This window comes from Brassica napus, chromosome A10 (genome assembly GCF_020379485.1).
Source record: "Brassica napus cultivar Da-Ae chromosome A10, Da-Ae, whole genome shotgun sequence".
Lineage (NCBI taxonomy): Eukaryota > Viridiplantae > Streptophyta > Magnoliopsida > Brassicales > Brassicaceae > Brassica > Brassica napus.
The window spans coordinates 2,443,155-2,458,532 of NC_063443.1; the positions used below are offsets into that span (position 1 = coordinate 2,443,155).

General features: G+C 32.9%; 2 protein-coding genes across 3 annotated transcripts; both read left to right on the forward strand.

Moving 5' to 3' along the window:
• The first annotated feature begins 2,961 nt into the window (after positions 1-2,961).
• LOC106370169 (vesicle transport protein GOT1-like) lies at positions 2,962-4,889 on the forward strand. Of its 2 annotated transcripts, none has more exons than XM_013810229.3 (7): positions 2,962-3,090; positions 3,504-3,553; positions 3,776-3,867; positions 3,948-4,028; positions 4,108-4,205; positions 4,290-4,365; positions 4,645-4,889. In XM_013810229.3, the coding sequence occupies exons 2-7, from the start codon at positions 3,526-3,528 to the stop codon at positions 4,675-4,677; spliced, it is 408 nt and encodes a 135-aa protein (XP_013665683.1). In that variant the 5' UTR covers positions 2,962-3,090; positions 3,504-3,525; the 3' UTR covers positions 4,678-4,889. The 2 variants fall into 2 exon arrangements, with proteins under 2 accessions (XP_013665683.1, XP_048599423.1); XM_048743466.1 differs by lacking the exon at positions 2,962-3,090 and adding an exon at positions 3,108-3,238.
• Positions 4,890-4,962: 73 nt separating this feature from the next.
• Positions 4,963-9,100, forward strand: LOC106370168 (diacylglycerol lipase-beta). Its single transcript, XM_013810227.3, has 14 exons — positions 4,963-5,459; positions 5,735-5,873; positions 5,959-6,178; positions 6,252-6,352; positions 6,432-6,556; positions 6,647-6,738; positions 6,843-6,948; positions 7,289-7,443; positions 7,536-7,636; positions 7,723-7,844; positions 7,922-8,019; positions 8,094-8,308; positions 8,408-8,741; positions 8,846-9,100. Exons 1-14 carry the CDS (start codon positions 5,199-5,201, stop codon positions 8,916-8,918), a joined length of 2,142 nt encoding a protein of 713 aa, XP_013665681.1. The 5' UTR covers positions 4,963-5,198; the 3' UTR covers positions 8,919-9,100.
• The last annotated feature ends 6,278 nt before the right edge of the window (positions 9,101-15,378 follow it).

Genomic DNA, 15,378 nt, shown 5'->3' on the forward strand with positions numbered 1-15,378 from the left:
TTTCGTGTTTCTAAAACATCTAACTTATATTTACACTTGATATATTTGTTCACTTTTCAAAGAAATTTATAGTTATGGATAGTTATACTCCTAATCTCATAATTTTGTATTTAATGATTTCGTGTGAAGTTCATAACCCAATCACAAACATGTATGCTTTCGGAAGCTAACCTTGAATCAAGTTGAACAAAGGTTCTTCACAATGCGCGGACAGTTGTGAGGCAATATTTCATCGTTACGAATTCTGTATGCCTCGCTTTGTTAATGGCGTTAAAATTGTCTGCATTACATTACTCTCGATTCATATTTTAGGATTAATTAACAAATAGAACTTACCAAAAGGTTTTGTTGAAAATACCTGCTTAAATCAGCATAGGATCCGCTTTATTATTTAGTTGTTCAGTGTATCCACTTTCTTCAACCGACTCCTTTTTTCCAGATAGAAACACCCAGATATCCCCTTTACAAGCATCACATAATCGATCTTCTGTGCAACAAAGAAGATAACAAATATAAAACCTGCATCCATATCAATTGGGATTTTGCAATTCGATTTATATAGCCGAAAATTATTTTGCGTTGTTTCAAAACCTCAATCTAATACATGTCCGGGTTATCTACATCTTACAAGGACAGAGTGGAAGCAGGGAATATGAAATTTCCAGAATCAATACGCTTTTCAATATCAGATCCGAAAACTATCATAACTAATTTTTTTATTGGGAAATGGAGACTAACCTTAGCGCGTTCCATCTTGATCGAAGAAGCGAATTTCCTGATGTATAGATAGTCGGACAGTAAAAAGTCGAACCTTGATCTGCTATCTGGGATGTTAGATAGTCTATGAAGAAATTTTGCGGACGAATGCGAGAGAAGAAATAAAAAAAAACCGACAAAATGAGTGAGGAAATGATGCATCGTAGCTGGATTTACTTTAGAGGATATGATTCAGACTTTATGATTTTGGGCTCCATTTATTAAAAATGGATGCATTTTTTTAGCTCATTATCTCAGAAAAGGCCATTGAGATCCGATCAAATAAACTCACTAAAAGGCTTTTGGCCCATCAGTCCCCTCAGTCAGTTCAATAACCATATCACATAAAAATATTCTTCATCTTGCCCATTATGGTTAAATAAAATAACCAATTAGAACCAAAATGTAATCTGTCGATAAAACAAACGATCAAAACATTGAATCATGTCCAGTTTAACAAATCTCAACTTCATTGCCTAACCCCGCGCAAGGCGCGGGTCTTATCCTAGTCTTTAAATAGTTCTCTAAGTTTGAAGCCTCGGATTGGAATATTCCTTTCCAGTCTTGTTAAACTTCTAATTTCATTTTTCCAGTACTTTATTACTTTATAATTTTAGGGGTAGTCTTCTACATTTTGAAATATTCCAATCTTGCATCAAATCCCTTCCAGAGATATTATTCGTTTGTTTATTTCCTCATAATAAAGAAGATTGCGTGTTTTTATTGCAACGCCCTCATATATTAACTCTTCCAGCAATCCTAAGCCCTTTTTGTGTTTCTTATCTATTGTAGTCTTGTAGCTCAGTTTCAACTTGTCTATTTTTTTACTCATTTAACAATTATTTCCATGAAATTCATGAGATGTTCAATCATATGTTAAGCTTTGAATGCCTAATGAACCAACACAATGTTCAAATGCACTAATGCAGAGTATAAACTAAAATGTTAAACAAACATTGGCTCTGAACAAAGAAAGACATCTCATGTAACTAATTTTAATTTTGATTATTTCTTTTCAGTCAAGTCCATCGCTATTTAGGCGACAATTGATTTTGATTCAATTATAAACCATAGGAGTAATTCCGAAAACAAGAAAAACTAAGAAAAAATTACATCTAGACATACTTTTTCATTGCCAACTTACATCTAGACATACTTTGAGCATGTCACATACTTTTTTTGGACAAAATACCTAAAAAACCCTTTGAACTCTAACCAACTAAAAAAGTGGGGTGACTTTACTCAATCAATCTCCCTTTACATTTACGATGGAACTTTAATGTCCTAACTCTCTAATTGGTTTTCTCTCTCATTCTTTTCTCCCACACATCTCCTTTGTCAAACGCCATATCTCTTTGAAAAATCTATCATTTTTTTTTTCTTGTCCTTCTTTCTTCATTTTCCTCTCCTCTTTCCTTCTTCTCGTTCTCTCTTTCCTTTTTTTTATATTTTTCAGATCTGAAAATCTTTCAAAACAACACTACCATCTTGATTGTTTACATGATTACTATCACCACAATAGTTTTTCATTGTCATCACCACAACTCTTTTCACGGCCACCGCCGCACTCGAAGAACCACCGCTGCAATTCTTTCTGAGAAAACCCTGAATACATAAACACAGAATTTTGACCACATGAACATTAATCCGACCACTGACCCTGATTCTGACCATATGAACAATAACCCTGATTCTGACCCTAACCACATCTCTACCAACAACCACGTTTCACCAAGCCAAGCTTCACCAGACAACGTATCAGCCAACCATCCTTCACTCAACCACACTTCTTCCAACCACAAAAGGCAACAACCACCATGTGGTGGTTTCACAGAGGAGCAAATAAGTAGTCATATATTTCAATTTAAAAATATTGACCACATCATATCTGACCATACATATTTATCTGATTTGTACTTTCTTTTGCACCTGTCGTTAGATTGGGTTTATCACACTTTAATCTAACGGTTCCCATTAAAGCACACTATTCAATAAATCTACCAATTAATTGTAACAAAAAAAGACCAACTAGTGTTTACTTTTCAAAATCAAAGTCTCGTTTCTATCAAGGGTACTTTGGGAACAAAAAATCAAAAAGGTAGTTCCAAAGTACACCTCCAGCTGAAAGTACCTTCAACATGTTATAGATCCAAAAAAAGTAACCCATAATGTAATGCTCTCAAAAACTAAAGGGGTATAAATAAAATATAATTTAAAAAGAAGCAGCATATTGTAAAGAAAGCGGTCGTCGTCGTCGTCTTTTCTCGTCGGAAGCTATCAAAAAGAATCGGCAGAGCCTCTCTCGCTTCTCTTTGCATTCACCGACTCACTACGGTAAATCTCTTTTCCCCTCTCTGTTTCGAATCCGAGAATCTAGCTCGAAGGATTCGAATCCCTTTGCTTCATTTGCCAAAACCGATCCTTGATGGGTTTGGATGATCTCGACCTTTGACCAGCTTTACTGTTCTAAGTTTTATCAAAGGTAGCTACTTTTTTTTAAGGGTTTAGAGTAATCAGATTTTAAGGATCAGTACTCTATTAGACAAGAACAAAGTTTGAATCTTTTAACCTGTTCTCGATTACTTGTTTTATGCATGATGAGACAAAACTCTACATTATCCTTTTTGGACATTGTTTCTAGATATAAAGTTTGTGACTTGATGTTACTACTATATTCTTCTAAGCTCTGTTTACCTTAAAAGTAAAATTTGTTCAAGCTTGCTTATGATGTTTCCTCTGGCAAACAGATCTTAAAGTGGAGTTACCAAGATGGCGTATGAACTAACTGAGCAAAAGAGTAAAAATTCTCTCTCTCAACTTAATATGTTTTTTTTCAGCTACAGTATAACCAGCTTCTTTGCTAGTTGTAAGCATTATGTGTAACTCTTTAGCTAAGATTATATATCTCTCTTTGTTGTGATTTGAGTCAGTTACAGAATGCACAAACTTGAAAACTCTTAGATTCTTTTTCTGTCTTATGACATCCATTTCTTGATTTTTTTTTGTTTGTTGGTTGCAGAAGTTGGGTTAGGCCTGATTGGCTTTGGTTTATCCTTTTCGTTTCTTGGTATCATCTTGTACTTTGACAGAGGTTTGCTCGCTCTTGGAAACGTGAGAATTCTCTCCCATTCTGTATCTTAGGAGACATTCCAACATTTGAATCTCATTTGGCTTTGTGTTGTTGTGTGCAGTTGTTTTGGTTGATAGGTGTTGGGCTTTTACTTGGTTGGCAGTCAACTTGGAGACTATTCACCAACGTTAACAACTTGAAGGTATGCATAGAACTAAGGCTAATCTTTGTTTAACAGTTCTTGTAGTAATCAATTCCTTTTGGGGGGTACCTTGTTGCAGGGCACAGTCTGTTTCGTGCTTGGACTCTTTCTTATATTTGTACGTTGGCCTATAATAGGCATTATCCTTGAGATGTATGGTTGCATTGTCCTATTCGGGTGAGACCATTTGTTTCTAGTTTCTTATCGATTTCTTCATACAATTACGTCTAAACTAACGTCACATGTTTTTATCATTTGCAGCGGATTTTGGTCAACGGTAAAGATGTTCCTTTCCCAGATTCCTTTTGTTGGGTGGATGATTCAGTATCCTCTCATGGTAAGCAATCCTCGTCAATACTTCCCTTGTCTCCTTCCTTTTGCTTTCCGAACGAACATTCAGAGCTTAGGTTACTGCCTTAAGTTCATTGCGTCCCTTTGTGGTTAGCTAAGTTAGCCTCTCTCGGAAATAGATAGACTCAAGCAACTTGTCATGAAATGTAGTTTCCACAGGATCATCCAAACAATGATTTAGAGCTATGAACATTTAAGGATTTTGGTTTCTTAGCTTAAATTGTTTTGTCTTTTTTTGTTTGTTTGGAATGTTCTGTTTTTGCAGGTTCTTGAGCAACTTGTACGAGGTTCTCGTTGAAAAAGATACATAAATCTCAATCCCATCTCTTCAGCCTCTTCAAAAAGCTTCTCTAGAATTCCAAAACAATTGTTGCTTTACTTTTTTTGTTTTCTTTTAGAAATAGAATCAAATCCTTTTACGTTCCTTTTTTTTGGGACATGACAGAGACTTTGCTCTGTTTCACATTCTAACTTTCTTTCTATATATATAAAAAAAAAGTAGTTTACTTCCTTTAAATGTTTTTTTCCTTATCGTAACGTACCAACTCAATCTTCATCATGTAACGTAGGAATGACGTAACTAAAGTTTAAAAAAAAAGTATTTATTTATTTATATCTCGTACGGACATTAGTTTCCAGCTGGTGTCTTGTCAGCAAAAAGATCAAATTGTTTTGTCTGAAAACATATCTGAAACAAAAATCGTCATCCAAGTGCGGATTTGTCTCGGAGATGTCTCTTCGTGCTTTCATGCCCGTCGAGACATTGACCTAATCTCCGACAACGACCAACGGAACAAGAACACAAACATCAAACGATCAATGTGGATTACGAGGTTGAAGAGAGTTAGGAGAACGATATTGGTTCTCGGCATTGCCAATTTGGCCGTCATTGTCTCCGGCTGTGTTCTGACTCTCGTTTCCAACTCAAACTGCGACAGCGCCTCCCAGCTATTCCCCCTCTACGCTGTTTGTTTAGCCGCATGCGTCAAACTAGCCTCCATGGTTAAGGTTGCCACTACACAGGAACTCATGGCTATCACCATCATGGATTCTCCTACTCAGATCAGCCTCGATAGAAAGGTGACGTGTTAAACAATCAAAGTCTTTGAATGCATGGCCGGTCCCGAGATTTTAGAAACTTTGACGATTTTGTTATGATTTCAATAATTAAAAAAAAAATTGGAAATTTATATTTACGTAATATTTTTCAAAAAAAAATTGGAAGTCATAGGCCAAAGATTACCAGGTCTATGCCCAGGACCGGCCCTGTTTGAATGTCATGTGACTCTAGAGGTCCATAGATATTTAGGATAGTGAGTATACATTTCAGTTTAGTGTGTTAATGACTATGGCAGATGAAGTATAAGACATGGCTTTGGTGGACTCGGTTTGCAATGGTAATAACTCTACTGCAGTTTCTTGGTGCAACTTACCTTATGTTCCGTGTCTCCACATTCGTTTCCCCTGATGGCATGCCAAGACATTGCGTTTTAGGTAAAACTTATGTCACAAAATTTACATTTGAGTTCTTTGTACTTATTCTTGATTTAAAATCTCTTTAGTAACTTTTTGTGCTCAGGGCTATCTCCAGAGACTCGTGGGTGGAAGCAAAGGCTGCAGGCTTCCTTCTTGATCACAGTTTGCTTCGTTGCGTTGGCTCAATGCTTCACGGGATCAGATATATTGCAATGGCGGTCTTTCTACGCAACTCAAGATGATGCATGGAAAGCTCATTACCAGGAGGTGTTTGACCATGGGATTCGTGAAGTTTTGTGCTGTCTTGGACGCCGTGAATATATGTACGTTATTCAGAAAGAACTTATTTCTTCTTCAGACTCTTGGCAAATTTGATATGTCTCTGTCTGCTTCCAGGGGTGTTATCGAGGAAGATGAAGTGTGTTCAGTTGCAAGACTGTTGGGTGATCTTGTTTCATATAGAGCATCAGGCACTGGCCATTTGGAGTTTTTGGCAGGTTAAAGATCTGAAACTCTTGTCTCTAGTTTTCTATTAGTTTATGAACCTTTTTTATCTAGTCTTTTGTCTATTGTCAGGCCTTGCTCTGTTGCAGAATAATAGCCAGTTTCCTAAATCATATGATGAGGACTGTATGGAAGCTCCAGCGTTTCATCTTCAGGAGGCTGCTACGTTTCATAAATTTGCTGAAGCTGCTTATACTGTACCTTTGAACTACACATACTCCAAAAGCTATTTTTTAAATTTGGTAGATGCATGTTTCTTAACCTGCGTGTGTGGTGGCATTATGCAGGGGCCACTGCTTGATGTTGGGAGAAACCCTGCCTTGTTTTTATGCACATGGGTCTGTAGGCAAGGGATCTTAACACCTTGGAGCCGTAAATGGTATACTATATACCTGGTTAGCTCGTTTCTATACGTTTTTCTCACTTGTCTGATAATGAGATAGAAAATTTTGTATGATATTAATGTAAGAAGTTTCCTTTCAGGAGGCCTAAACTTGATGGTGATAATTGGTGGAGAGGTCATGCAGCTGCCTTCCTTAAGTTTATAGATTTCCCTGCTCATGTTCTTCGCCGAGGTCGAATTTGTAGTGTAAGTTTTTTTTTTCATTTAATCCTATGTTCTAATACCAATAATGAAGATGGGATTCATAGCAGTGTTGTGTCAGAAAGATCTTGTATGACCAGAGTTTATTAACGGGAGAGGAATCGAACCATTGTGTTAGAGGTCCACATTTCGAGTGACCGCTGGGATGAAACTAATATTATATATTGTGGTTTCGGCCTTTCGGGTCTGGGGGAATACATAACCTCCTATGGTCTAACACAACGAATCAAAATAGTGGAAAAACAACTGTTTGAAGTTGTTTGGTATCTTGTGGCTTCAATGCAGCCGTTTCTCATCTATTCGTGTAATTGTTCTTTTATTTCAGGAGAAGTGTAAAGCAACATACTTCGTTGTAGTCTTACATTATCTTAGATGTGTTGTAATTGCTGTTCGAGGAACTGAGACGGCTGAAGACCTCATAACTGATGGTTTAGGTCGTGCTTGTTCACTAACTCCTGAAGACTTGGACGGCCTAGCAAAGTTAGTCTCTATTTCTCTACTCGTTTCTTCTGCACCTAATCAGTGGTAATGATTCTCCCTTTCTGCCGTTTTCATGTGTGTTTATGTTGTAGTCGCATTCGTGTTATGGATTCTTCTCGTACACACTACGGGCATTCGGGAATAGTAGAAGCTGCGAGAGATCTATTTACGCAAATAGAAGGAGACCCTGGAGGTAAGAGTTTAGGTTATAATGTAAAAATGTTCATAACTTGTCACACAAGCTTTCTATAAAGCTATATATATAAATGGAGAATGCAGAGTCAGGATCTAGTGGCTTCCTGTCCTCGTTGATTGGTGATGGAGGCGAGTGTGCTGGCTACAGCATTCGCATCGTTGGGCACTCCTTAGGAGGTGCTATTGCCTCCTTATTAGGAATTAGAGTATGTTTTCACTTCACAAAATATTACAGTACATTACCTTAACTCATCTTTTATGTCTGACTCTTGTTGGCGTATAGCTTCGTTGCAGATTCCCTGACCTATATGTATATGCCTACGGTCCCCTCCCATGTGTAGATCAAGATGTGGCAGAGGCATGTTCTGAATTTGTTACAAGGTTAGATTTTTTTTATTGAATCTTGATGACTTTAATTTGTTTACATTAAGTCATTTATGTTAATCCTCAAACAGCATCGTACTGGATAATGAATTCTCATCACGCCTTTCGTATGGATCAATCCGCCGACTACAAGTAGCAGCAATCAAAGTCCTGTCTCAAGATCCTAAAGCTGACACAGCACTCATTTTCAGACTCGCACGCCGGTTCTTGTCTGCTAGCAAACGGCACAGACAAAATGATGTCCAAGAACAAACTACAGGAGAAGCTATACCATCAATAGTAGTTGGTAACAACTTTTATCTCTAAGTCTGATGATAACTCTTTAACTTATAGTTTTTCCATCAAGAAAGATTTGCTTCTCTTCTTGTCTTTTTGTTTTTGTCAGTTGACGATTCACAAGAAGAAGCAGTAGCAGAAATGAGGCAACATGATGAGGAATTCATTAATCCGTTCCACGAGACGGCGGTCTCAACAGATAGTCCTGTCTCTCAGTTTATAGGAACAGTTCAAACAAGAGTAGATGATGAAGCTCCGGAGATGTTCTTGCCTGGTTTAGTCATCCATATTGTACACGAAGGAAACAACATGAGCGTGCCTATATGGCGAGGGTGGCCGATATGTGATGTGCCAGATGGTTACAAAGCTTATGTTGCAAACAGAGAGAGCTTCAAAGAAATTATGGTTTCTCCATCAATGTTCCTTGATCATCTTCCCTGGAGGTAACTACTCTCCTCTTTATCCATAACGTCTATTTTTATTTTATTTTAAGGTGAAGCTCTCTGAATCTTAGCTTTCGGGATTTTTTTTTGTTGTTTCAATGCAGATGCAGACACGCAATGCAGAAGGTTTTAGAATCTCGCAATCTCTACTGCGACCTGACTAGTGATCTGACATAGTATGACACAAGACATGAAAGATGTTTCGATTAAATAACAGCAGAATGTGCATATATGTTTTCCTAACCAAACATTCAAACAACATTACTGAATGAACAATGTCATTTACCTTCATAATGGAATTAGTTATTTCTATTTTTGGCAAAGGCCACTAAAATAAAATGGTTAATATTTAGATGGTACGTGAAGTGATTTAACACTTGACTGGTTAGGACAGTTTGCAGTAATAGATTCCTTTAGTATTGTCGGCTACTAGTCGTTATTATAGAATTATTTTAAAATTTAGGTTTTTTAGTTACTTGTGCAGCAAGAAGCTTTGAAATAATTATAGCTTTGATTTAGAATCAAATCCAAGAAGCCTCACTGCAGCTTCCTTGAAGAGCAGACTTGTCTCTTAATTTCTTAAAGTAAGGCAAAGATGGATAACCCTCGAACCAATTCTGGCTGCTATGATACATTCAAAGTAATATTCAAAAAGAAGTTTTGTTTAGACTATTAATATAGAAATTCATATTTGACAAGATTCTTTTTTCTTGTCAAAACTTCTCAAATTCGAAAACAGACAATGTTGGTGACTATAAAAAGAAAAAGGTAGCAACTCAAGTTGGTTAGGATGCTCTTGAAAAATCATAATCTTATAGTGTTATTGGGGGGATCGTTTGAGATAGTTATTCGTTTTGCACTATATTGAAAGTTGAAAGAAGAGAAGCTGCTGGGTAGATCCATTGAAGCTGGGGATTTGGACTAAAGGAGTCTCTTCTCTCCTCTTAATAACAGAAAGTTATTTTTGAATTTCTTTCGACAGTCTTCCATCGAACTATTTTATATATTTCAAGATGGCTGGTCAAGTCTCACGTATGTTTTCCTTCCGAAATTAAAATTGAGAACGAAGTTGATGGTGTTAATATGGTCTAACACGAAAAATCAGCAAAAGATGTTTCATGAAATAGCTATTCACTACATTTTATGGTTGTTTTACATCATTCCAATGAAACTATTATTTGATTGTAAGAGAAAAAAAAATAAACAAAACTAAGATTGTTGATCTGTCTTAATTAATCAATTTTAATATAATGCATATGTTACTTCTCAATAATATAGCATACGTACTTCTTTTACGAGTATAATAAAATAGTAGTTGATGAATAACGAATCGCAGTAATGACAAATTAAACATTATAAAGTGTATACATTCATCATGGTGCAAAAAGAATATCTTTGACTCGAGCTTTTACGCTGAGTGGATCGTGGATTTACTCCGTCCTTAGATTTGCCTTTTCCCCTTGATATTAAAAAGTTATATATCTAATCTATTAAATCCAAGAGTCAAAACATCTAGTTTGGCAAACATATATAATATGGAAAATCCTTTAAGGACTAGGAGTGGCCACAAGCCGAGTACTTGGTATTTTCGGTATACTTAGTACTCGGCTTGGCTTGTACAAGTATTAAAATTTTGGACTTGTATTTGATTTGTTAAAAACGAGTATTTATAATTTTAAGTACTTGCGAAAAATTGATGGACTTGGTAGTTACTTGTCTTGTTTTATTAATTGTTACTTGTAAATTTTTTACAAATTATTTGATATTTTTTGGTAAATTATTTGATAATTAGTTGAAATTTAAAAGTAAATAAATTTATTATATATAAATAATATGTCTTTGTTTTTATTTTGTCATTGTTTTTCCTGTTTTTTAGTCATTCATAAATAGATTAAACTAAAAAAGAAAAATTCCAAAATTCTTATATAAATATATCATTTATGTTTGATTCACTTATAAACATTGAAATATAAACGAGTTGTTTTACTATAATTTAGGAAAATGTATCTTTGTTCAACTAAAAAATGAATAATAAACCAAATAATTAATTTTATCTTATGATTTTGTATTTGTATGTATTTGCAAGTAGTTTAAATAGACTACTTGATACACATCTTGGTCAAAACAAGTATTCGATTTTAAAGATCAAGTACCAGCCAACCAAGTAGTGAACATAGGCAAGTAACAAGTAATTGTAGCCACTCATAAAATACATAAATTTTAATTAAATAATGAAATATATATTAAGTATTTAATAAACCAAATATATATAACAAATAACTAAATAAGTAAAGGATAACAAGTAATATACTATGTAACAAACCAAATAGTTAAAATTAAAATGAATTTGATACTTAACTTGTACTTGCGAGTAATAAAATCCGCTTACTTGTTAATCGACTTGATTGGAGCAAATACTTGTTTTTTCAAACCAAACCGAGTCAAGTAGCGAGTACAAACCGAGTATCAAGCATTTGTGCTCAGCTCTATTAAGGACCACACTTTTAAATTTTTGTTTCAAACATACTATTACTATTTCGAATATATATAACTTGTAATATAATACGCTTTTACTTCTTGAGTAATTGTAATACCAAATAATATTTAGTTCAATCATCAATACTATTAAAACAGAATCAATATTTATCTACTTACAAATAGTCTAGGTTGGACCATTATATTCAATTATATTTCCTATTATTTCTACTCATATCTAATTTAATTGTTAAATATACATCATACCTAAAATTAAGGAACTAACTAACTAATCTATTATTTTTTAAACTAATGAATTTAATTTATATTAATTCAAAATTCAAATAACTACTCAATTATATTTTAGTTATTAATGTAATAAATAATTGTATATATATATATATATATATCTATTCATTCGTATATATACAACTATATATTAATCCAAATGCAAAAACAAAAAACAAATTGTTCAAAACTCTCACCAAATACATAAAAATATAATTCTTATAGTTAGAGTATTAAAAATATATAAATATATATCATAAAATAAATATTAACAGTAATTATATGATGAAACATGTTACTATTGATAGTTTAATAATTATATTTTTTACGGGTTACTCAAACAAACATGTAATATATATATCAAATATATTAACACAAATATATCATAAAACATTACATTAAGTCATTAACATAAATCGAAGCCAGAGAGTAAGAGTCAATATTTTAATTTTTTAAAAATAAAAATATATATATATATATTATAAAAATTAAGAACTAAACATATTAAAAACATATATCCAAATTAAAATAATAAATATTTACATTTCTAATGCGAATAATGAAATTAAATTTTAAATTTAAATAAGCCATAGACAAAACATCAAAAAGTATTTAATAATATGTGAATAACAAAAGTAAACTAACTAAATAAACAATTATATTTTTTTTGCAAGTGTAAATCATTAATTTGTAATAGACGTATACACATTATTGATGCTCAAATCTATTTTATTTTTAGTATGCATCCACTCAAATATTAATCCATTAACAAGATGGAATTTTAGTTGGACTAAAATTGTATTAAAATTGGAATATCAATTTCATAATATATTTACTATTCATCTGAACGTTCATGAATATATATTACAATACTCAAAATATAATAATAAATCAAACCGGATTACATATTGGGTCATCTATCAGTTCAACCAATAACCAGATCTCGGGTTTTAGTGGTTATTACGGGTTTTATAGAATTTTTAAATAACAGTTTTTTTTAACTAAAATGGATTACATATGAACCACTGAATTTAGCAATTTAACTACGGGTCGGGTCGGGTTTCAAAACATTGAATATAATGTTTCATTTGTAATATCTAAGTGTAGATACAATAAAAATACAAATTTATATCAAATAAATTTGGAATGTTTCAAAAATAATTCCGCGCTTTGAAAGCGCGGATCAAAATCTAGTCAATTAATTAAAACTTAAACCATTTATTACTAAACTATAAAAACATCATAATTCTTTCCATTTCACATTTTTTGTCAACAATCTGAATGAAATAAAAACAACGTTTGTAGTGTAGTAGTTTTGTTATAACGACTTTATAAATGTATATATGTCTGTGTATTTAATTGGCTTTTGAATAGTAAAGGAAAAAAGTTAACTAAAATAAAGCTGAAAAAATGAAGAAGTAGATAGAGATCTAGAGTTACAACTTACACGTACGCAGGAAGAAGTCAAATAAGGAACAAAGCAAAACTGAAAAACTTCAGCTGTAGCTTTTCAGTCTCTCTCTCCTCACTTCCCAAAGTTTAGTCAAACTCATTTCCTTGCCGCGTAAAATCTTCCTTGGTTAGTGCCCAAAAACACTCTTTCTTGTTTTTTTTTTAATTGGCTCGTATTTTTCCATTCATTCTTCTTCTTTTGTTTTTGATAAAATGTTATGTCAACTTCGCTCGTAAAAGTAAAAGATAAGTCAACCTCGCTTACAAAATGTCAATATTTACAATATATTGTTTTAAAATCATTATTACGTTAGCTGGCTGAAGTCCTCAATATATACCGTGGTACGTACGTGTTTAATTTTCTTTTCTATTTTTTCTTGGATATTGGATTTGGCTATACACACTTACTTTCACACGTACAACCCTAAAAATATGTGTCAGAGTTGTGTGTGTTGGTTATGTCAACTATAATTTCTGAAATGAAAACATGTTACGTAGTGCAGCAATAGATTCTTTTCCTCTTTTCAACTACTTCACTCACTAGGTCATATAACCCGTATGTAATTTAGTTGCTGAAGATTAAAATGCGTCGTTCAATAGAAAGTAACAATAGATAATAATAGATCATAGAAAGTGATTCCAACTTCCAAAGCTATTGCAAATACTTCTATAGATTCTTTTATGGCTACCATTAGAAAATTAAAGCGTAATAGATTGGCCATGAGCTACATTAACAGTTACATTGTAACAAAAAAATCAGAAGCTTGAATCTATATTTAAGTAATATAAGTTGTTTATATCAGCAAGGCAATCAATGGCAGGTATGTGGCAGCCGGTGAGATGGTGGTTACAGCCAATAGGTGACAAATGATCAAGACAATGGCAGATATGCGGCATTTTTCTCAAACATATGTTTCGTTACATATCAAAAGTAACAAATAATTGTATATGTTTGAGCAAAAAACGCAAATAGCTCTATAACTTATTTTTATGCGGTAAAAATAGCTCAAAATATAACATAAATATCCTTCCATATATTGATCAGGTTCATCTGAATTACTTTTTTTAAACTAAAAAAAAAGAAGTAATTCAGATGAACTTTCATACATAGTTCAACATATATAACAAAAACCTGTTCATTTTCCATGTAACTGGATATTTCAATGTAACAATATTCTTTTTAGAAAGTCGAGTCGTTGCTCCCAGGTTTAAGTCGATCCGACAAAAATGCATGTTTTTGCCCTTTAGAAAACTATCAAAACTGATTCGACACCCAAAGAGACTAAACTTTCTTGTTAAACAATATTTCCTCCATTTTCGAAAGTAAAATTTTCTAAAGTATACACCCTTATTAAGAATTTAATAAATATTTATAATTTACTTTATTTTTTAGTATTTTATTATACACTTTCCAATAATTTTCTACCAATGAAATTTAATCAATTCAAATATTTTCAATTAATATTCCTCAAAAGTATAAAAAGGTACCTTAACAATATAGAAAATCTATTTTTGTAGAACAAAAAAAATCTAAAAAATTTTACTTTCCGGAACGGATGGAGTATATTTTAATGTTAATTGAAAATGAATTACAATAATAAAATTACATTTTAGTTCTAAATGAAGATAGTATTTCTGTTACTCAAAAAGGAGAGAGAGCATTTCTGATATATTTCACTTTCGGCAACTCATTTTTATTCATTTAGTTCAACAAAAAACTAACTCTACAGTGACCAGTAAAAAAAAGAGAGAAACTATTTCTGACATGTTTCACTTTCGGTCACACGAATTTCTCTTTCTTTAAACAACTAGAACTTTACAAAGTTAGAAAATTTTATGACAATTCATCGTCGTATTATTAATAGCTAAATCTATTCCACTAAAATCGATCATTTACCGACTGTTACATATAAAATGATATTATTGAACTACGATCACTGTAAATGAATGAATTTCATTAGTATGAAAGAAACAAAAGATTTATCTAACTTTAAAAAACAAACATATATCAGTTTCAAACTTCTGGGAAAAAAAATCCAAAAGGAAAAAGTAAAAACGATAACCCGAAGAACAGACAGCGTTAGGATTTTGACTTTAGGAAGCAACATAGAAAACCCCACTTGACATTTCTTTCTTGCCATTTACTCTCTTGTTTTCTTTCTCTCGTTATTTTACCTTGTTTTTTTTTTTATAAGTTTAGCTTACTTTGTTTCTGCATATTTTTAAAACAAAAAGTTCTATTTTTTAGATAATTATAAATAGAAACCAGTCATATGCGTTATGCAAAAATTATAATTTTAAAGTAATTATAAATAGTCACCAGTTTTTTTTTTTTGGCAACAAATAATAGTCACCAGTTATCGGCGTTGGATCTACAATTTTCATATAATATGGTGAGTCATGGGGGCGATGTCAAGGACAC

Bases quoted from the DNA above. Each gene is read 5' to 3' on its own strand.
- LOC106370169 (XM_013810229.3), top strand. From the start codon at position 3,526: ATGGCGTATGAACTAACTGAGCAAAAGA. The intron at 4,029-4,107 runs GTATGCATAGAA...ACCTTGTTGCAG, and splicing joins CCAACGTTAACAACTTGAAG to GGCACAGTCTGTTTCGTGCT. The intron at 4,366-4,644 runs GTAAGCAATCCT...CTGTTTTTGCAG, and splicing joins TGATTCAGTATCCTCTCATG to GTTCTTGAGCAACTTGTACG.
- LOC106370168 (XM_013810227.3), top strand. From the start codon at position 5,199: ATGTGGATTACGAGGTTGAAGAGAGTTAGGAGAACGATATTGGTTCTC. The intron at 7,637-7,722 runs GTAAGAGTTTAG...TGGAGAATGCAG, and splicing joins AATAGAAGGAGACCCTGGAG to AGTCAGGATCTAGTGGCTTC. The intron at 7,845-7,921 runs GTATGTTTTCAC...GTTGGCGTATAG, and splicing joins CCTCCTTATTAGGAATTAGA to CTTCGTTGCAGATTCCCTGA.